General features: G+C 37.3%; 1 protein-coding gene across 6 annotated transcripts in view; it reads left to right on the top strand.

Annotated features, from left to right (window-relative positions):
- Window positions 1–19,780, top strand: part of ppef2a (protein phosphatase with EF-hand domain 2a) — a 46,785-nt gene extending 27,005 nt beyond the window's left edge. For 4 of the 6 annotated variants that reach the window (XM_073951437.1, XM_073951438.1, XM_009301816.5 and 1 more), the window contains 3 exons: window positions 13,827–13,990; window positions 18,605–18,692; window positions 18,831–19,780. In XM_073951437.1, coding sequence (XP_073807538.1) covers window positions 13,827–13,990; window positions 18,605–18,692; window positions 18,831–19,228 — 650 coding nt within the window. In that variant the 3' untranslated portion in view covers window positions 19,229–19,780. The remainder of the gene's footprint in view (window positions 1–13,826; window positions 13,991–18,604; window positions 18,693–18,830) is intronic. The other 2 variants (XR_012406358.1, XR_012406357.1) reach the window with 1 other exon arrangement.
- The last annotated feature ends 3,413 nt before the right edge of the window (window positions 19,781–23,193 follow it).

Here is a 23,193-nt window from a genome sequence, read left to right as displayed (position 1 = left end):
CCCAGACATGCAATGCAATGATCATGACCAATATCCAGAGAGAGGAAACCACTACACCAAAAAACACATGGTCGGAAGGAAATTTTTAAAAGACGCATTGCTCAACCATGTTGCGCTTTTAGGAAATCTGCTCTTTTAGGCACACAGCGAAACACCGAGTAGACGGAGAAAAGCCAGCTCGACCACTGCTGCTGCTTGTGCTGTCACTTGTGCTGGATGCAGGAACACTCCCAATCAGAGATCAGAAAGACCAATCAGAGGGATTGGTCATGTAGCGATCTCACAAAAGTATTTCCATAATATATGTTTAAGAAGATTTTTTTCAACACATTTCTAATGAAATTAGTTTTATTAACAATTTTTAATAACTGATTTCTTTTATCTTTGTCATGATGACAACATAATATTTTACTAGTCTAGGGGAAACAACAGTTTTAAACTAAAAATGATCTGTCAGATGTAGAAGAAAGGAGTCAGAGATTCAATTAAAATCGATTATTAAAGATAGTTTGCAGTTTCATCAGCAGAAACCAGCTATAACAATCTCAAAGAGTTTGTACGCTGCTCTGCTTAAAATCTAAAAACAGCAACAATTATACTTCACATAACATCATTAACTGTGTCATACATAAAGGTGTTTTAACCTGATGTAAAAACACAGATGGACTTCGAAAATTTCAATGTGCATGTGTGTTTGCATAATTCTGAACAATATTTTCCAGTGATTACTTGATGCAGAAGTATAAGTCAGCCTTAAGCACACGCATATGCTCCAGAGCAGTCATCGTGCAGTCGCATAAGTCTTGCCGTGGCTGATGCCGATGCGCACCTCTTAAAAAATGTAATTACACATCGTAATAATGCACAGCGCAAACTCTGTGATTAGTCAGCTTGGTAGTGGTGATGAGTGTGGACGGTGCTGAGAACCGCGAACCTGCTGGAGGGAATGTTTACAAGTGTCGAGTCCTGTAAAAGAGAAATGGATGGAGACTTTTGTTTTGTGTTTTTATGATTATTGTTGATGCCCTTCCACCAGTTCCCGCTTCTGAATGAGCAAGTTTGAGCTACTTGGAGCGTTCAGAAAAAAACAAAACACCCGCGAAAGAGACTTGGCACAGAGAAAAATTAAAACCTACTGCCAGGTAGCATTTTAGAAGTGGTATTGCAGAGCAACACAAACAGCAAACAGAAGTATAAATGCATGACTATGCATGCATCCTGAGGAAACAAATCATTTGGCATACAGAAAAAGCAATGAAACATATTATTCCAAATTTTCTCTGAAGAGGGATGACACTAAGGTCATCATACAATCTAGACCCTTAAACACTCAACTTTATTAATAATCATGAAGACAGAAATTTTACATGTTACTCTACCCTTGAGCGGACATCTATCAGAAAATCCACTCTATATCTAAATATTTTTCAATATACTCAGATTCAACCGAAATTGCAATTTAAAGCCTTTACTAGGATAATTACTCTTAATGTGTAGATTATATTTATTTTTGTTTATGTCTCCCCCTTGTGTTTTATAAGAGGTTATGTAGAATGCCCTTAGGAAGTTACTGTATGTGTGGAACACTATTCACCTTATTCTCCGCTGTTATATATTTACGAGACAAACACACAGAAATGCCATCAAGCGTGCTTTACTTAGATATAAACAACGTCATCACAACAATACATCACATGGCTTAAATAGTTGTCGAGAACCAATCAATAGCGAGACCAACACCCAGATCATTACACACACACATTATTCCAATACACCACATCACCCTACCTCTTAAGATAATCATCACATAAATCAAACATCACAAAATACAATTTAACATTACTATGTTTCCACTTAGTCTCTGAAACGTTGTGGTAACTTAATAGTTCGTTTAGATCGACGTGGCCCCACTGGGCTTGCCGCCCCAGATACAGGAAGTCCAGATTCACATTCAACAGCTGGAGACTCCGTCAACCCTGAATTTTGGCTGCTTGAATCAGTCAACTCTTTTTCAGAACTTGGTTTCTCCAATGAGCTGTACGAACTCAACTGATCGGTTTCTGATGAAGAATGACGTGGCCTCAACTGATCACCATGCCGTCTATACATAGGGGTTGATGATGAATCACACACCTTATATGATACTGGTCCAGTCTGCTGCACCATCACTCCAGACAACCATTTTGGATCTTCTCCAGCTGTATTACGCAAGAAAACAGACTCATCAACAGCAAAGGACCTTTCCCGTGACTTATGATCATGTAAGTGTTTTTGCAAATACTGCTTCTTGCGAACAACTTCATGAATATTTGGTTTCAGAAAATCCAACCTGGTACGGACATGTCTCCTCAAGAAAAGATCAGATGGTGATTGGCCAGTGGTACAATTTGGAGTGGTGCGATAGCGCAATAAAAATAAAGATATTTTATCTTCAATGCACATCTGCTCGTTTTTCAGTTTTTTCATGCCCACCTTAAAGGTCTGGACATATCTCTCTGCCAACCCATTGGTGGCGGGATGTCTAGGTGCCCCAGTAGTATGCAAAATACCATTCCTTCTTACAAATGTCTGAAATTCATCTGAAGTAAAAGTAGTTGCATTGTCAGTCACAATCTGTTCTGGTAATCCATATGCTGAAAACAATCGCTTCAATCTGGTAATTGTAGCTTGAGATGTAATGTGTGACATTCGGAAAACTTCTAACCACTTTGAATAAGCATCCACTACAATCATAAACATATTGTTCAGGAAAGGGCCAGCAAAATCTATGTGCAGACGTTTCCAAGACTCACCCGGAAACTCCCATGGATGAAGAGGAACTTGACTGGGCACTCGTTGTTTTTGTTGACAAATTTCAAACTCTTTGCAACATTTTTCCACTTCCATATCAATTTTCGGCCACCACACATACTTGCGAGCCAGGGCTTTCATTTTAACAATGCCGGGGTGTCCTGCATGAAGTTCATACAACACTGATTTTCGAAGTTTGAAAGGTACAATCACCCTTGTTCCCCATAGCACACAACCCTGTTCCATCGATAACTCGTCTCTTTTAGTCTGAAACACCTCCAACTCTTCTGCCACTTCACTTGGCCAACCCTCCATTACATACTGGGCAACTTTAGACATATGTAGATCTCTTCTAGTTGCTCTAGCAATCTGTGATGCATTTATAGGGGCCTCATGTATATGATTAGATAGCAGGGTATTAATATGTGCTGACATGGCTTCTGTACCCACATCTGTAATTTCAGGCAATGGCACTCGTGACAACCCATCAGCATTTCCATGCATCTCTGCCTTGCGGTAACAAATGTGGTAATCATAGGCTGCTAAAATTATTGCCCACCTCTGGATACGGGCAGCAGCCATCATTGGGAAATGTTTATGTTCCCCAAATAAAGTCACAAGAGGTCTGTGATCAGTCATCAGCTTAAAGGATCGTCCCCACAGATATTGATGAAATTTTTTTACACCAAAAATAATGCTTAATGCTTCTTTCTCAATCTGAGAATATTTCTTTTCTGCGGGTGACAAAGTGCGTGAAGCATAAGCAATAGGGCGTTCCTCACCATTTGGCATTGTATGCTGCAACACTGCTCCGATTCCATAAGCTGAAGCATCACATGCTAGTGTCACAGGTAACTCTGGATTATAGTGTACTAACACTTTATCACTAGTCAACAGCTCTTTGCACTTCTCAAATGCACTTTGTTCTTTCTTCCCCCAATACCAGATCACTTGCTCTTTTAGAAGTCTATACAATGGAGCCAACACTGTGCTCTGATTTGGTACAAAACGTCCATAATAATTAACCAAGCCTAAAAAAGCTCGCAATTCCTTTACATTTAAAGGTGCTGGAGCATCCTGGACAGCCTTCACCTTGTCCTTCGTTGGATACACTCCTCCTCCATCCATCACATGACCCAGATATTCAATTCGAGTCCGGCCCCACTCACATTTACTTTTTTTTACTCTTAATCCAGAGTCTTGTAATCGCTGGAGGACTTGGCTAAGAATTGATAGATGCTCTTGTTCATCTTTTCCAACAATAAACAAATCATCCAAGTATACCACAACTTTCAGGTCCTTCATCAAATTTTCCATAATACGTTGAAAAATAGAGGGAGCTGAACTAATGCCAAAAGCCAGACGATTATAGACATAAAGTCCTTTGTGAGTGTTGATTGTTGTGTATTTCTTTGAGTCATCATCAAGCAAAACTTGCTGGTATGCCTGAGCTAAATCAATTTTAGAAAATACTTTTCCTCCACTTAAAGTGGCCAGAACTTCTTTAATTCTTGGTAACGGGTACGTTTCGGTGTTAGCAACTTGATTTACAGTGACCTTGTAGTCTCCACATAGCCGAATTGTTTTATCTTTTTTTTACCACAGGGACAACTGGAGCAGCCCATTTACTGTATGTAACTGGAGATATAATATTTGCTTTCTCCAATCGCTCAATTTCCTTTTCTACCTGTTCTTTCATGGCAAAGGGTAGTGGACGACCCTTGAAAAATTTTGGCTGCACATCTGATTTTACTGAAATTGTAGCTTTAATATCCTTAAAAGTTCCCAATTCATCCCTGAAGACTGCATTGTATTTCTCAAGAACTTCTTGAATTGATGTAGGCTGTTGCATTTGATTCACATAGTGAATTCCTTTCCAATTCAACTTAATTTTATGCATCCAATTCCTACCACACAAATTAGGTCCGTTACCTTCAACCACAAGCAAGGCCAACTCATTTATTTGGTTTTCATACTGAACAGTGGCTCTGAATTGTCCCAGAACTTTAATGCTTTCACCAGTATAAGTTTTTAACTTTACTTCAGCTCTTTCCAGTGGTACATTAGCAAATGACTGTTTGTATGTTTGGTGGGAAATTATACTCACAGCAGCTCCTGTATCAACTTCCATCAGTACATCTTGCTGATTCACAGTAAAATTCACTTTAAACTTCTGTTTTTCCAAATCACTCAACAGAGAAAACATTTCCAATTCTGGCTCTTCGGCATCCATATAAGCCGTCACGTTGCTCTTTCTCTCATGTTTACTTTTATTCGGGTAAGGCTTTTCTTTTTCTCTACACGCTTTCTTTAAATGACCAAATTTTCTGCACTGATGGCATTTAGAATTCTTAAAATAGCATTCATGTGCCTTATGATTGCTACCTTTACATCGATAACATGCATACCTCTGGTGATGCGTAGTTTTCACTTTATGCACAGCCGCCGCATCCTCTGCTTTCCTCAGCTGTTGCGTATCCCGATCAGCTGTTTCCATACTGAGAGCAATTTCAAATGCTCGTGCAAACGTGAGCGCATCCTCTGAAAGCAATCTTCGTTGGCATGCTTCGCTTTGTATTCCACTAACAAAACGATCACGTAACGCTTCATCCAAACTTGCACCAAAGTCACATTTTGACGCACATTGTTTGAGTTCGGCAACATACTGGGACACAGTTTCATGAGGCTTTTGTATGCAGTGCTGAAATCGGAAGCGCTCAGCTATTATTAGCGGTTTGGGTTCAAAGTGTGCTTGCAGGATCCCGACAATTTCTCTAAATGTCTTATCCTTCGGCTTTAAAGGTTGAACCAAGTTTCGCAATAGCCCGTAAGTGGAAGCACCAACAGCACTTAGTAATGTCGCCACTTGCTTTGTATCATCCACATCATTAGCAATCATGAATAACTCCACTCGCTCAATATATGCTGACCAGGACTCATTTTCTGGTTTATACTCACCTAATCTTCCGATTTGGGCCATATCCACACAATTTTCCTCGTCGCCAGTTTGTTATATATTTACGAGACAAACACACAGAAATGCCATCAAGCGTGCTTTACTTAGATATAAACAACGTCATCACAACAATACATCACATGGCTTAAATAGTTGTCGAGAACCAATCAATAGCGAGACCAACACCCAGATCATTACACACACACATTATCCCAATACACCACATCCGCGGACGAGCGGGCGTGCCATTTGAATCTTTTTGGCACGAGACTTCCGGTCTCATTCACTTCCATTCATTTTTAGACATTAAAAACTACTCGTTTCGCTGTTTGATGTTGCAAACTGATATTTCCTTGTTATATTATTCTACTTGGTCTGTATAGTCATGCAAACATTTGTTTGTAGAGCAAGTAGTTTGCCCGTTTTCTGCCGTTTATTATTCCTAGTCATTTCTCCCATAGGCGACTGAAACGGAAGTTCTAAGACAATCGCGAAAACAGGCGCACTTCCGCATTTTAGAATAAGGTCAATATGGGGCGTCTGCAGACTTGGATCCAGGCAGTTTTACGACCAAGGCAGTTTTACGCCCCACAGCTTTACGCCCCTGTTGTTCCTAATGCGTTCAGTAGGGGGGATGAAAGATATGACCACATAATACATTTGAAGTCAACGCTCCCAGATTATTAAATGTCCTGTTGATAAATATATAAATTTTTAATTAGATTACACTAAAAATGAATGCTAGATTAATGTATCATAAAGTGAGTTATAAACTCACTATAAAATATGTAAAATTGATACACTCACCGAATAATTCCAGATCTGCAAAAGCTCTATTGCAAATTAATTTAGATTCATTTAATTTAAAAAATTAAAAACACAATTTTTTGGATACTGTAATGGTTAATTGTAGCATTTGTTGTATTGTTTATATATAAATTTGCATTTTGAAAATAACAAAATGATAACCAAACAATACAGTGCAATATGGAGTTATGATGTGCTTTGATAAGATTGCAGAGGTATTGTTACAATAAATATTATGAAAAAATAACCGATAAACAATATGATTGCATGTGCAATGCAAACTTCATTGGTAATATATAAAATGTACTGCATAGCTATGAACAAAAATGAGTAGACCATTTATAATTGTGAGTTTCTATATGCATTTATAGATATATGATAATTTAACTGTTTAAACTAGAACAGGATTGTATTATATTGATTGTAATTGAAAGCAATGCAATTTTAAAATTTAAAATAAAATCAATTAAATTTTCAGATCTGTTTAGATTTATTTCAATATTTAACAAAGTCAAATTTGGAGGAATAATGTTGTGTAGTTTAAGTGTTGATTTGGCTGACAACCCAGACCATGCAAGTGTATTGTCTAATCCAGTGGTTCTCAAACTGTGGTACGCGTACCACTAGTGGTACGCGGGCTTCCTCCTAGTGGTACGCGGAGGAATCGCTGAATAATGAAAGAAACAATTAACACTTTTAATCCTTTAATGCGTAATATAACATTGATGTGATCAGCATTGGCTGTTTTTTGAAGCGTACGATCACAACGCTGTGCTTAGAGTGTTTATTTTAGTGCATTGTGTGATAAGCTGCTGAAAATCAGTTTCCGAAGTTTAAGAATTGATTCTGAAGCGTGATTTGACTGACATGAAAAGTGGCCAATTACAGTCGACCTTGTCTAGTTGCGTGAAACGTAAGGGCGGGACAAAGGCTTTCTGTGTTGCAGAGACAGAAAAAACAACTTAAAAACAAATGTTTTGTTGGAATAATGCTTTTCACTACAGAGATGTCTAGCAGAGTAATTAAACCGCGGACATATTTCCTGCCTATTTGATGATCTTCATACACGCTTCGCTCTCCGACAGCCAGTCGACTCGCCTCTGACCTGTCACTCCTCTAAATACATTCTGAATGGCGGCGCGGGAATGAAGGTATTGCGCAATTACTAATTTCTGCAAATGCGGCGAGTGCTTTATTTTAACACGAGAGCGCATTCATGTACTCAAATCGCTAAAACAGATATGCGAGCTCTTAAACAGGCTTTTTTCAAATGAACTGCAAGTGCTCTCATGATCACGTGTGTGCTCAGATAGAATACAATCGCGATCTTTCCACTATTAAAGTAGACATTATTTATCTTTGCTCCTTAACTAAATTTAGTCAAAAGTATTCAAAGTTATCAAATATTTAGAAATAGATTGATGCATGATCGATGACAATGCTAATGGTCTTCTTTTTTGGCTGTGTTGTGAAGTGAAACTTACTTTTAGCAAAGGTGGAACATTTTTTATTTCTTTACGACAAAATAATTATGCTGGAAATGTTTCTGGATGAGGTATTTGTGTGATTTATACATTTAGCTGTATTCTGATCTGTCCTAAAGCATTACAGGTCAAAGCAATCCGTTGTTACTTATTGTTTATTTATCACAATTTACAATAAGGCTCTTAAAGCACTGCTTTGATAAATGTAGTGCTGTCATATTTCAAATACCTCAAGTAAAATGAAGTCATTTGTTTTATTTTTTACTGACTTGTACTTGTATTTTTTACGTTTCTATTTTAGATTAAGATCAAGTGTAAAATAAAATCTACATGTGATGTACAGCTATTTAAGAAACAAATTTGCCATATTGTAAAGAAAATAGTGTAAATTATGTAAATAAAAGGCTAAATTTAAATCTTTTTACCATATACTTTAATTTAACCTTTCAAAGCTTAAAAATATATATTTTTTAAAAATGGGCGAAAAGTGTCTCTATGGCCTTAAAGATTATTTGGTAGTTTTACCAGTGCTATTGAAAAAGATTAATTGTCATGAAAGGAAAAATTGACTATACTTCCTTTGTTAGTGCAAATTATACATGTAGCTTTGGGATGTAAGCAATCAAACCATTAAATCAGGTTTACACTTAAAAAAAAGTGATTTCATAATAAAAATCAGATTTTTTTTTTCAAAAGTAACCAACTAGTACTTTTTAAAAGAGTAATTTGTACTTTTACCTAATATTAGTATTATTTACTAAAATTTGTGTTATTTTAGCAGTGTAATAGTATTTTTACTTGAGTACAAAAAAGATTTCACAAGCACTTAGTGCAGGTTTATTATATTATTAATATATGATTAATAAATATTATTATTAATGGTTTTTATTTGTATCTATTCCTATATAATGTTTTATGGGTTTCTGAGAATACATTTCAGGTCTTCAATACATAGCATGTCAGTCTTGAAAAAAAAAATAGGTGCTGGAATTGATTTTCCTTAGGCTGTGCCTGTATGAACCCTGTCATGTACATTTAACATTTATTTCAAGATTTGTCTGAAAGTGTATGAATATGACATATAGCCTATATTTATAAGGTCCAAGCAGCATTTCCAGCTTTTGATGAATAGGCTACTATGAATACTTTAGATTTAAGTACAGCAGTTTTCTTTTTACTTTTTAAGAACAGCGCCATTTTTTATGAACTTTTAAAAGCACATTTTAACTAAAACTTTTTTTTTTATCTGCAAGCACAGTTAATGTTCAGACTATTTCAAATGTTTAAAGTGACTGACAATAATACATATTCTTACTAATAGGAAGTAATCTGCATCGTTTTAAAACTGTGCACACCTGTAGCTGCTTAATTAGGCTTACGACGCTATTTTTTAATACTGGTTAAAAAATAGCGTCGTAAGGTGGTACTTGGAGAGACGATTTTTTTCTAAGGTGGTACTTGGTGAAAAAAGTTTGAGAACCACTGGTCTAATCCATGAGAAAATATATATCTTTAAATAATTATAAAAAATATAATAATTACTCCCTTGCTGAGACAAAAAGTTAAAAGAAAATTAGCCTACATAACACACTTTCTTATGTAGGTTAATGTTCTTTTACTCTTTTGTTGATGTAGAACATGTAGCTGGTCGCACAGTTAGCTAAAATTGAGTCAAAGTAAAACATTGCTGTTATATTACACCAATTTGTTTGTGTTGACATACACTTATATCGACCTTAATCTGATAAAAAAAAAGGTTTAAGTTTCATGGTTGCTACTGTTTTAAACACGTATTTAACATAGATACCTCTTCATGGTGTCGCGTTTGGTGAGAGGGTGCTCGCTGCAGAGCCATTTGAGGAGAGCTGAGCTCCTGCGAGGGGGAGCATGAGCTCTCGCTCCTCCTCCTGTAAGCTGTTTTAATGCGTACACCAACCCCACCCCTAACCCTACCCCCAGTGACATCACTCGTAGAAGAAGTGCAAAAAAGGTGGAGCTCAAGCTTAAGCTCCCCCTCACTGGAGCTCAGCTCTCCTCAAATGGCTCTGCAGCGAGCACCACTTGCGTTTGGTTGGGTGTGATAAAGTTCTGGAGGCTTAAAATAATACTGTACTGCCTCCCTCTACTGGACACAACAGGAACCACAGGGGCGTAAAACATCCTGGGCCGTAAAACTGCTTGGGCCGTAGATCTGTCTGGATCCAAGTCTGCAGCCTCCCCCTACTCGTGGAACATGAAAGTGGTTGTTAGTTGTAAAAAAAAAAAAGAAAAGATGGTGATACAGCAGTTCTAGAAAGAAGAATCAGTCTATTAGTTCATACGCATCTACATGGTGTTAGAAGTAAACCTGTACTGACAATAGCACAAGGACTTCGCAAGATTGAACCCCTCATATTTGACAAAATCAAGGACAACTGGACAAAGTTTAAGCATGAGTGGCACATATACAATAATACCTGTCTTTCAGAAGGAACTGCAAAAGTACAAGTGTAAACTTTTTTCAACCTCGTCAGTCCTGATGCTCAAGATAAATATGATACTTTCACTTTAGGAGGAGGGGGAAGATCTGGAGGATGCAAAGGTAATAGTAAAGAAGTTTGAGGAAATTTGCTTGCCTGTAAAGAATGTAATTATGGACATGCATTCAATACAACAAATCAGAGGCTGCATGAAACAATTCAGTCGTACTTCAACATGTTCGAAACCTTGAGAAAAAAATGAGAGTTTGGAATGCTGTATAATGTATGCGGCATTCACAACAACAATAATTACACATAGCTGCTAAAAGAAAAAAATCTAACTCTAAACTCAGATATTGAAAAATGCATACTACATGAGCAGTCTGAGAAGGGAAACAAAGAAATTAAAAAAAGAAACAGCTATCAAAGAATCAAAGAAGTAAAGCGAAGTTTGTGCCATGCAGTATCCTTCATGCTCATCCGACCGAAGCAGTTGTCCAGCCTTCAACAAGTGATGCAATACCTGTGGAAAATGAAAACACTTGTCTAAATGTCACAGATCGAACAGAACACGCTCCAACAACAGACCTGGAAAAGGTCCATCTCAGTCGACCAGAGCACCCAACACCATACGCAGAAGGAGGACACATAGAAAAAGGGATCTTGATGCACAGGTTGCATATAAATCAGCAAATGTCTTTTATGCCAGCGGATAGAGGAGAGATATTCATATTGCTGTTTACTTCCAACACAGGGAAGCAACTTAAATGAAATCGACACAGGAGCACAGTGCAATGTACTCTCCAAAGGTGCTCTCCAGCACATTGATCCAGTCAACCTTGTGGCTTTTGGCAGTCAGATCATAAAGACTTTAGGTGTTACTAATGTAAACTTCACATGCGGGGCACTGCAGTTCCATGTAGTTGACAGTGATGTAAAACCTATATTGGGCCTCAAAGACAGTGTCAAATTAAACTTTGTGCAACATGGCCCAGTGTGCACGATCTCCAGCCGGGGGCTCCTGAGCTTACATCATCTCTTTGACTGCAACACTATAGGCAAACTGCCTGTAATATATCACATGCACCTTGACCCCTCTGTGCACCCTACAATATGTGCTCCCAGACGAGTGCCTTTGGCATTGAAAGACAAAATAACCAAATAACTAGACTGAATGTCCAAACTGGGAGTCAAAAAGCAGTTCAATAACCCAGTGAGTGGGTTTTTTCTATAGTAGCTGCATGCAAAAAAGATGGTGCTGTAAGACTGTGTATTGACCCTGTTTACCTTAACAAAGCTCTCCTCAGGCTGCATTATCATATGAAAACAATCGAACAGGCAGTCGCCTACATGCCAGGGGCCAAGGTGCTCAGCATCCTTAATGCAAAGTGACAGGTGCATCCTTAATTCTGACAGGTGCACCTTAATGATGAGTCATCGAGGCTGACCACTTTCATGACCCTGGTGGGCTAATATACCTTCCTTCAAATGCCCTATGGAATATCCACAGGAAGTGAAGTCTTCCAAAGGAGTATGGAGCAGCATTTCGAAGGACAGCCATGTGCAATCGTTGTTGATGACATTCTCGTTCAGGGCAGGGCAACAGAGGAGCATGATCTGCGCCTTTGGGAGGTCATGCATAGAATTTGTGCTGTAAATCTTAAGCTGAACCCTGACATTTGCCATTTCCGGGTGTCTGAGGTCTGATTTGTGGGTCATCTTCTAACTGACGAGGGCATAAATCCTGACCCCACAAAGACAGATGCAGTCAGCTCTATGCCAACCGCAGCTGATAAGTATGATGTTCACAGGTTCTTGGAAATGACTAATTATTTGTCAAAATATGGAAACTGTAGATTATATTTATGGTTGTTTGTCTCACCCTTGTGTTTAATAATAGGTTATGTAGCATGACCTTAGAACAGGGATGTCAAACTCAATTCCTGGAGGACCGCAACCCTGCACAGTTTAGTTCCAACCCTGCTCCAACACACTTACCTGTGGGTTTCAAACAAGCCTGAAGGACTTAATTAGTTTGATCAGGTGTGTTTAATTAGGGTTGGAACTAAACTGTGCAGGGCTGCAGCCCACCAGGAATTGAGTTTGACATCCCTGCCTTAGAAAGTTACGTGTAAGAAACCGACTGTGTTGTTGGTTGTAAAATAGAGAAGACAGCTATACTGCAGTTCTACAAAGAAGTATCAGTCTATTTGTTCTTAAACATCTACAATATGCAAGTTATGGTAATTAGGCAAGTCATGTTATGATGATGGATTATTCTGAAGATTGTCTTGTATATTTGTAGTTTTAAAATACTGTAAAATACTTTGCAAGAAGTCCACAGTTTATGATGACAAACAAATGAGGGCTCTGATTAGTGATTAGTTTTTACAGTAATTTGCGAAAGCTTGAGATCAGGACCCGAAAGGTGGTCAATGCTTGGAGTATGGATGGAAGTTATGTGTGAAGAAAGTAACAGACAAATGGTGATGGTTTATTCAGGAGGAAGTCAACAATCATTGAAAATAGCTACTGAGCAATGCTAAGACCAGAAATATATAATGGTTGTCTAGTATACAATTCATAATATTTGCTTTAGAAATTAGATGGAATAAAATACCAGTTCTGAAAAATAGGATGAAGAGTCTCAGCGCTGCTAGTGGTAAAACTTTATTAATAAAAAACACGTAAAGATAGTGTACTGCTGCTTTTTAAGAGGGTAAGCTGAGACTTTTCCAGTTACATTTGTTCATTCATTTTCTTTTTGGCTTAGTCTCTTTATTAATCCAGGGTCACCACAACAGAATATTACAGAAGAACTAAAAAAAGTTAGCTGATCTGCAGCTGCACTATTAATGAAAGATGTCTGCCATAAGATGTCAAAATGTCACAGTATACAGTACCTAAAAAAATAATAATTTATAATACTCCAGTCTATGCAGACAGGTCAAAAATTCCAGACTTCCAGTACACGGCATATACTGTATATAAAGAGTTTATTTGAAAAAAGAGATATTTTTGTAATTTTATGTTGTGGAACTTTTAGTAGTTTTCAGAAATCATCTTTTTACATTGTGTTCAATTCCAAAAAAATTTTGTTGGGTTTTGCCAAAGTAGAGTCATTAGCATATTCATACGAGGGGGTTAGCAGGGAGGGGTTTTGCGCTCATGCATGTTGCGCTCAGTTTCACGTTCATTCGGATGTACAAGAGAATATGCGTGTGATATGCTGTGTTTTGCAATATGTTTTGATACTCTTAAAATTAATTATTTGGCTTGCATGTCAGAGGTTTTTATGATCCACAAATATTGAATGTATGACTTCAACAGGACTGATCAGTTTGAGTGACTGGGCCAGAGCAGTTGAGCGTGTTCTTCACCTGGATCTGCCCTGGAGGATCCTCCATCCTCAGCTAGTGTCGTCCACCACCAACGGTATGCTGAATTACCATGGCTGGTTTTGTGATCTTGCGCTAAAAAAGCCCAACTCAGAGGTAAAGCACAGCCCTTCATTTAAATATTTTCAGACTACATTTCAAGCCTCTGTTGTATTAATATTGCAAAATTAATTAAGTGACAAGAAAAATGTTGTATACTTTGTACAGTTTGTTTTATTTTTGGTTTCGAGGACATAGTGTTTTGTTATGTTTATCACTTTCAGCTGTAAATATATTTAGCACTTGTGCATAAAATAACTTTTAATTAGAGGTCCCTGTCCAGGTGCAGTGAGCGCATAAACAGTGAACTTAAATCAGTCACTTCATAGCTCTGATTCAGCTGTGCAATTTCTTCACAAGTCCCATGTCAGAAGGGGCATGTCAGAAAACAATCAAATTGCTGATAGTTTAATCGCTTCTCTGTTCCTCTTGTACACTGCATGGACACAGCATGACAAACTGAAAATCAAGCTAATTCAAAGAAAAGTAGCATAAGTCAGAATTTGGCTCAAAATCTGAGCCACATTTGCACAGTGTATGCCCAGCTTAAACCAAAAAGCTGATGCCTCCCAAGTAAAGAGTGTAGCAATGTGCATACATACCAAGAAAGGTTGAATGTAAGAAGGCAGAACACATTTAACACCAACATCAAGTAATACAGCGGTCTTTGCTTTGGCAAGCATGTTTCAAATATTTACTGTATGGAGTTCCAAAAGAAATGAGATTGGAGACAAGAGCAGGAACTAGACCAAAGAGACCAATGTTTTGTTTTGTTTTTTTATCAGGAATATTCACAGATGTTAAAGACTATTGCAAATCATGTCCCAATAATCAACTAGCAGTTACCCAAAACCCTGCAGTAGCACCATTATTGCCCACTGTATGTACACCGTTTAAAATAATTGGTGGGGATATTGTTGGACCCAGAAGGGCAATAGATTTAGAGAAACAGAGCTACAAACTTTTCCATTTACTTGGATGGACTATGTATGACTCCCTTTCATCCACAAACTGATGGGTTTGTTTATTGATTCAAAAAACATTAAAAAGCATGGTAACAAAATTTGTCTCAGAGACATGAGGGTACATGGGTACCATTTTTACTGTTCACATATCCGGAAGTACAATCCCTCATGGGATTCTCCTCTTTTTAACTTTTGTTTACCCATCAAATCTGGACATCTTAAACAGTTAGGAAGACAATGGTAAGTCACACAAGCAAAACATTATACCTTATGCTCTTTAATTGAGAGAGAAGTTTCAGCATGTATCACCCAAGAAAACCTGTGATTTTCTTAAGAGAAGCAAAACCATGTCATGACAAAATGCTTGACTGAAAGGAGATCAAGTGCTACTGGTACTTCCATCGTTAGACAACAAGTTGCTGGCAAAGTGGCAAGAACCATACAACATGACATGAAAAAATGTTACTGTGATCTATGAAATAGAAGTTCTATCCAGACATCATACCTGAAAAATCTTCCATGTGAAAATGCTGAAAGAATGACATGAGCCCACAGAGCAGCAGAGATCAGCATCTAGCAAGCAACAGTTGTTGGTGAGAATTATCAATGCAAAGGAGGATTTGTAGCACAATTGTATGTACAGCAAGGCACCGTCATCCTGGATCTTCAGCCTCTGAAGTTGGAGCAGAGGCAGCAACTGCTAAAAAGATATAGATTTACATCCCTGGAAAATGATTAAATGATGAACTACTTGGGGGGTTGAGAGGAATTAGTTGAATGTGCTTAAATCAAAGAAATAAATATAACAAAACTCAGTAACTGTTTTTAACAAACTAGACTAAATATGAAAAGAAAAGCATGAAAAGAAACATCTTCAACGTACAAAACGTCTTAACTAAACTGCTCTAAATAAAAACAAAACATACATAAAACAGCACATTCTCCTGAACCTAATGAACTAAAATATGCATCTCAGTGTTGTATATGTATATCGCGCGACTTACTCACTCCTACACCTCTCCGAGGTATCACTCAAACATCTCAGTTAACTGGACAAGTTCACAAGCAAACACGTTGCATTATCATCTCTAACTTTAGACAAGACAATAAGACACAAGCAAAGCACATTCTATCAGACTAGTCCTTGCAAGAGAGACTGTCCTCATAGACAGGCCCGGCCCTAACCAATTTGGCGCCCTAGGCAAGATTTCAGGTGGCGCCCCATCACATCGCAGTAAATTCCACTGTAAGAAACTAAATAGCTTTTTGAGCAACTACAAGCTGGGAAAACGTCAGATAAATATGCCAATGCAATTAACATTATTGCTGAATAGATCTAATATTTACACATTTGCTTGAGGAAGTAATGATGGAGGTAGTTACATTACTATTACTATTTTCCATAACATCTATGCCCTTCCATAACATTAGCTGACGTTAAAACTAACAGATAGCACTATAGATATTTATTGATTAGCAATGTTATGCCATATCTGTCAACGTTGGGATGTAAAAAATATGGGACAACAAATAGCTTCAAATGATATAAAACATAGCAAACAATATGAAAATATTGGCTTTTCCGACGGTCCCTTACTGAGAGCTCCACTCCGCGCGAGCTCAGCTCTCCCGGCTAAACGCATATCCCCAGCTAAACGGAGCAGTGGTCATAATGTTGAGCGAAAAAAAAGAAAAAGACAGCTGTGAAACATAACCAGCTTTGTCTTTTTGTAGGAAACACACTTTAGATCTTTTTAGGCTAAGATGTTTTTGAGTTATTGCCATCTATCACTGAATGTGTCAAGAATATCACAAACAAAACCAACTTAACCGCGCTCATTTCTGGCGCCCCCCTGGATGTACAGCGCCCTTAGCATTTGCCTATACTGCCTATGCCACGGGCCGGCCCTGCTCATAGAGACCCACAGAAAGAATAAGAGCGAGAAGTGGCGAGAGAAGGAAAGAGATGGAGAGAGAAAGCTCGCCATAACAGTTTGGGCTCGGCTTTTAAACGCTACACCAATTAGTGATTGGTGGCGCAAACCTGTCAGCGACCAACACAAACAGTCAGCGGCCAACGTCATCAGCACGAAATGGGGATCCTCCAATGCCGTTCGTACCTGTAACACATGCATGAAACGACACACCCACATACAAACAAATGCACACACCTATCCTTAATACGTTCTGCAAGAGAACGTTAAAGTTTGGTTGTGGTGCTAACTTGTTTACACTCGGTGCAAAAGTTGAAACAAACTGAATAAACAAAGACTACTGGTGGCTCACTTACCAAATCTGTAGAGACAGGACAATCCACAGCAACTAGAACCGCGTCTTTATTAAGAGGAGACGAGCAGCGAATCCGGATCTCCATTTGCAGAAGAGAAAAGCTCTTGAGTAAACAATGTTCCTAGACACGTACTGTAAGTTATTGTTGTTGAGCGTCGCGTCCACTGTAATCCACACGTGAGTCCAGCTGTGCTCTCACAGAGAGAAAATGAAAACAAAACTTGACTGAAGCAAATTATGAAAGCAACACTGCATGCTTGTTTTGCCAACACAATGTGGCGTCTCTGCCGTCTAAACACTGTAACAATAATGAATATTAATGAAGTTGCACAATAGAGCGCGCTATTGGTTTGAACCAAGCCTTACTCATGCATTAATGCAGCACACTTGGGGACGTAATACGGTACACCCAGGTACAGACTTCCAGTCTGCACGCTGGAACACACGATAAAATCTCATGGCCGTGATGCAGTTTCAAAAATTCGGAAGTACGAATTTGCTCGAAATAACGCAAAAACTACCAATTTTTCTAATAGTGTTTTTAGCAGTTTGGGACACATACGACTATCAACAGCTCAAAAAATGTGTTTTGGTGTTTCATGACCTTTTAACCATGAAGTTGGATCGAGGCAAACTCATTTTTTACAACTCTTTTTGGAATTGTTTAGAGTGAAATGCTAATGGTCAAATCAAATTAATCCATGAGTCAATGAATTATGCTAAGCTATAATGATCAGCTGAAATGTTTAGAAAATGGCTAAGTGTTGGAGACTTGTAAAATTGGTCTTTAAAAAATAATAATAATACTAATAAATAAAAATAATAATAATGGTGGTGTTCCTTTAACACAGTTTTTGTCCAAACTGCCACCTCAAATTTATATTTTAGAAAGTAATTCTAAATCCTATTTCTCATAACTGAACAGCAGCATAAACTACTGAGACAACAATAACCTCAGGTACTAATTATTTACCTTTTTGCATTGCTAAATGCTACTAATGTGAGTTTGAATATCATTTTATGTGACATTTATGCCCACACTGAACATAGCAGCAGAGTTTAACTCAGATCTTGAAAATACAATAAACAATTTTGAAAATAAATTTCCAAATTGTAACTGTACAAACCAACAAATGTCAGTCACTCAGCTTGTACTTTTAATAATTTTTAAGAGATATGTATTATTTTTTTATGGGAAGTTATATGAATTAATGCGAGTAATATGAGAAATGCATCATTTTACAGTTGGTTTCAGGTACACAGTGTTTTGTTTTGTGTTTAACACTGTTGTATGTATATATTGCAACTTAAAAAAAAAAAACACATTGAAGCCCATGTTCTAATCGCATTATTCAAATAACGGACTATATCTTAACAGATACTCTGCAGAAACGATTGTCCTCTGTTTTTATTACAGGTCATTGAGCAGTCAATGTTGGAGACACTGTATAGACATCGATCCACACTGGAGACCATTTTTAGAATAGTAGACACAGATAATTCAGGTGTGAAAAAATATTTGCATGAAACAAGATATAATATATCTTCTAAATGCATGTTATAATTCTTGCAGAAAACAGACATAACATAGTTGTATGTCTTTTCATATGCAATCCTAACGCCTTCATTTCTGTTTCTGTCAGGTCTCATCTCTTTTGAGGATTTTCGTCAGACATTGAAACTGCTCAGTGCCTATCTGAAAATGGAGATCTCTGATGAGGTCATTAATGAGCTGGTTGTCAGTATGGACACAAATAATGATGGTAGCATTGACATCGATGAATTCATGGAGGCTTTTCGGCTAGTGGATAAAAGCAGACTTGAGAGGGGTAAAAGTCTACTGCAGTTAAGGCAGGACATTCAAAGACTTCCCCGAGAGGAAGAAAGCTCTCAGACCGCTGACTCATGTCAACAGACTTCACATATTCCTGTAGATTCTACATGCTCACAGACTTCACATTCTCCAGCTTCACAGACTGCAGATTGTCAATCTTTACAGACCGATGATCTCTGCCACATTTCCGTTGATGTTCCACCATAATAATGGTTGACTGTTGTTCATCATTGCATGTTTTTTGTGTTCATTCAGTGAATGCTAAACATATACTGTTTCAACAACTTAGCTGTTTAGTTGTAACTAGCAAGCAACTACCTCAATAGACAGTAAGAAAATGCTGTGTAGGTCTTATCAATAGTCAAATTTGTGTTTTAAATCCTAATACATTCTTTGTATCTTATGACAGTACTTCAGTATCTTGATTTGTTGATGTGATGAACCCCAACTTAATTTCCTCAAAATTCACCATAATAACAGAAAACCCAACTTTGTTTGCATGGACAGGATTTGAAAATTATGATATCTGGACAGTTTATTTATTTATTTATTTATTTATTTATTTATTTATTTATTTATTTATTTATTTTTGCCATTTTAATGTATATAAATATCAATAGTTTTGTTTCATGCTGCAATACCTTAATATTTTTGGTGTAACAATTGTCATTAAGATTTGCTGTGTGAATGAAAAATGGCAACTTATGCTGTACATTTGCACAAATGTTTAATGAATGTTTATAAATTCTAAGAATCCTTGCCAGTGTTTTAATTTCTGTTGTTCTACCTACAGATATGTTGTATAAGGGTTACAATTTCATTACTGTTTCGTTTGACAGTTTTATGGTAATTAGATTAATTCAATTCATCTTTATTTCTATAGCGCTTTTACAATTGTGTCAAAGCAGCTTAACACACTGTAGAAGTTCTAATAAATTAAAACTGTGTCAGTCCAGATTTTAAAGTTTAATTTCAGTTTAGTTCAGTTTAGTGTGGTTTAGTTTTCACTGCTGAAAGTCCAAACACTGAAGAGCCAATCCATTGATGCACAGCTCCACAAGTCCCAAAATTATGCAAGCCATGCAAGCGAAGGCAGCGAGGAACAAACTTCACCAATTGACCAAAGAGTCAGAAAAAAAAACCTCGAGACAAACCAGGCTCATAAAAACAGACTAACATTAGTGCATATGCCATTCAAATGTCTAATTTCTATTGGGAAGTGTTCCCAGCTCCGGTTGCCCTAAATCAGGGGTTTTCAAACTTTTTCAGCTGAGGGCCCCTTTGTGTAGGGCGAATTCTTTCGGGGACCCCCCAAAAATAAAAATGACGCCACCCCCTCAAATTAACAACTGTACTTAATTTTTTTAAATTGTATTATTCAATACATTTATATTATTATATATTATTCAATAAATTTATATTATTCATTATCTGGATTAATTTTTGTAAGATGTTAGTTGAGTTGACATGGTTTTAGTGCTTCAATCAATTGATCAAATCTTGATGCGCAGTACTCATTGTGGTCTGCTCTCACTGGATTATTCCATCAAGCCATATTTTGTGTACAAGTTGTCACTTTACACAGTTTTTATGCCATTTTTATGCTTTTTTTCAGCCTATGCACAGCTAGACTCTACTGTATTTACCCTTACAGCTGAGAGTCTAAATGTATCTAAAGATTTAAAGCTTTAAAGTTTTAAAGAGTTTTGTCATTCATCAGCCTGTTAACAGTTAACTGTACTGTTGTAACTAGCAATACTACAATGGAGGCTGTAGTGGTTTAGTGTGTTTTGTTTATTTTTATTCCTTTTTTTTTGTGCACATCATAATTTACTCAGGTCGACAATCCTGACTTACACTGATAAAAAAATAATTTCCTAAATGCAATCTAGAATTGGGTATTCAAGTTCAAAGAGCCACAAGTTTTACTTTGCTTAATTTTAGAAGCTTTGCTGACTTTAAAATGTCCATACCAGTTTGTTCTATTAATAATAATACTGAACATTACATTTAAATTAGTTACATAAACAAATATGGGAAAAAGTGGAACAAAAATGCATTTATATTCAGAGTATTAAAATTTGATCAGGTATGTTGAGCTCCATTAAATACAGAGCACTAATACATTTTAATATTTAATAATTATTAGCCCTATAACATAACACAAACAGATACATTATAATTTTTAAAGGCTATAGTAGTTTTACTCAGTGTGTATACAATTTTTTTTAATCATCCAGTTATGAACCAATGTGTGTAAGACGTCCACTGCAGAGCTCATCCAGCTGTCATCAGTGTAACAGGAGTGAAACTGAGCACTCGCTGATGTGATGACAGCTCCATTCATTGTTATTGCAGCACTTTTTGCTTTACAATTTTAATATATTTGTTTGCCATGCTGCAAAGTCTGATATTTGTACAATGCAAAGTGTAAAAGCCTGTCGCGCTGTGGACGAGGTGCAATGTTGTGCCCTGTCTTTAAAATGCTATTTGTTCCCTATGAGTGAAGCCTGCGCAGAGAGGCTCGAACTCCGCAGCACCCAGCTGATCGGTTACTTAGGAACGCAAGCCATAAACAGGGTAGTGTTTTCAGCCACCGATAATGTTCTTATTGATCATGTATTTTAACTGAAATATAGTCAGTCAAACCTGAGCATTTATTTAGTTGTTTAGCGTAAAAGAGGTAAGCGTAAGTGAAAGGTAAACGCCGTTAGGTGCAGCAGACAAGCGCCAAAAATCACAGTCAGGAAGCGCCTGGCCAGAAGCGCTTATTCAATAAAAGTCCCCGTCCATGGAGGTGGGCCGCTGCGCTTCTTTTCCTGTGTCACGAAAGTGTCAACTGCATTTAAATGACATAAGTATAAAGGTTAATTTTTGCAGTACTTTTGAGCTAAAATTATAATAAAATATATTAACCTTCAGAATGATGCGGGGCACAAAATTCATCCATGTGGGCTCATTGATCTAAAATTTCTTGCGGCCCCCCTAGCGCCATCTGGCGGCCCCCCAGGGGGCCGCGGACCCCAGTTTGAAAACCCCTGCTCTAAATAATGCAGACTAACAATTCTTCATAAGATTTGGATTTCAAAAGCATTTGTGTTTTATGCGTATGTATGCTAATGCATAGAGATGTGACTTTAATCTAGTTTAAAATTGAAAGAGTGTGTCTGCTTCCTAAATTGTGCCAGAAAGGCTGGTCCAAAGTTTAGGTGCCAGATATGAGAACGAACTACTGACTACAGGTGATTTTGATATTCTGGGAATAATCAATTGTCCAGAATTAATTTCGCATAGTGGACGTGAGGGGCTATAATACACCAGGGGCTCCCTCAAATACTGGGTACACAGTAAAATCTTCAGAGTAAAATTTACTCAGTTCAGAGAACATTTGGTCCCTCTCTAAATTGAGCAAAATTTACTCAGCAGCAGAGTTAAAGTTAATGAGACAATGATGGGGTTATTTAAGTGATGATTGAGCACTGATGATGAACACCTGCTGTTAATAAGCAGAAACAGAGAAGAGAAACACAAAACTACATCTACCTTCAGTCACAGCCGTAGATTAAACAAACTGAAATAAAACACATTAAATCTCTCAAAATCTCAGCAAAGGACCATTAAGTAACTCCACAACAGCAGCTTTACTTATTAACAACCTGTTTGGCCTTATTTCTGCCACACTCTATAAAATTCCATATAGTTATAATATTAAGAATTAACTTTTTTTTTACAACTTAAAAAAATAATAATAATAAAAAAAACACTTTTTGTGTTTAACTGTCACCATTGAGGAGAACAGTAGCTGCTTTACTTGGACTCTGACTTGATTTCTACAGATAGTTTTTCTTTGTTTGCCAAATAGTGTATTGTGGCAAATATTGTATGAAGAGAGCAGTTGTGCTCTGGATAATTGACTCTGTGGTGGGTTAGTCACTGGTCAAATCAGTAAAATTGGTTTTGACTTATTAAGTTTAAATAATGTTGTCTCACAAAAGGAGCACTGTATTAAGAAAATGGAGCTCACCAATACCTTTATCAGATCACATTGAACATCTGAATGACTTAAAACCCACAGACATAAAGAATAAGCGTATGCTTCTCAACTATGGTGAGTTTTATTTTCCTACAGTGCATGCTGGGAACTATGGATGAATGTCGTATTATTGTCTTAA

This window comes from Danio rerio, chromosome 5 (assembly GCF_049306965.1).
Source record: "Danio rerio strain Tuebingen ecotype United States chromosome 5, GRCz12tu, whole genome shotgun sequence".
Lineage (NCBI taxonomy): Eukaryota > Metazoa > Chordata > Actinopteri > Cypriniformes > Danionidae > Danio > Danio rerio.
This window is presented reverse-complemented; position numbering and strand designations above follow the sequence as displayed.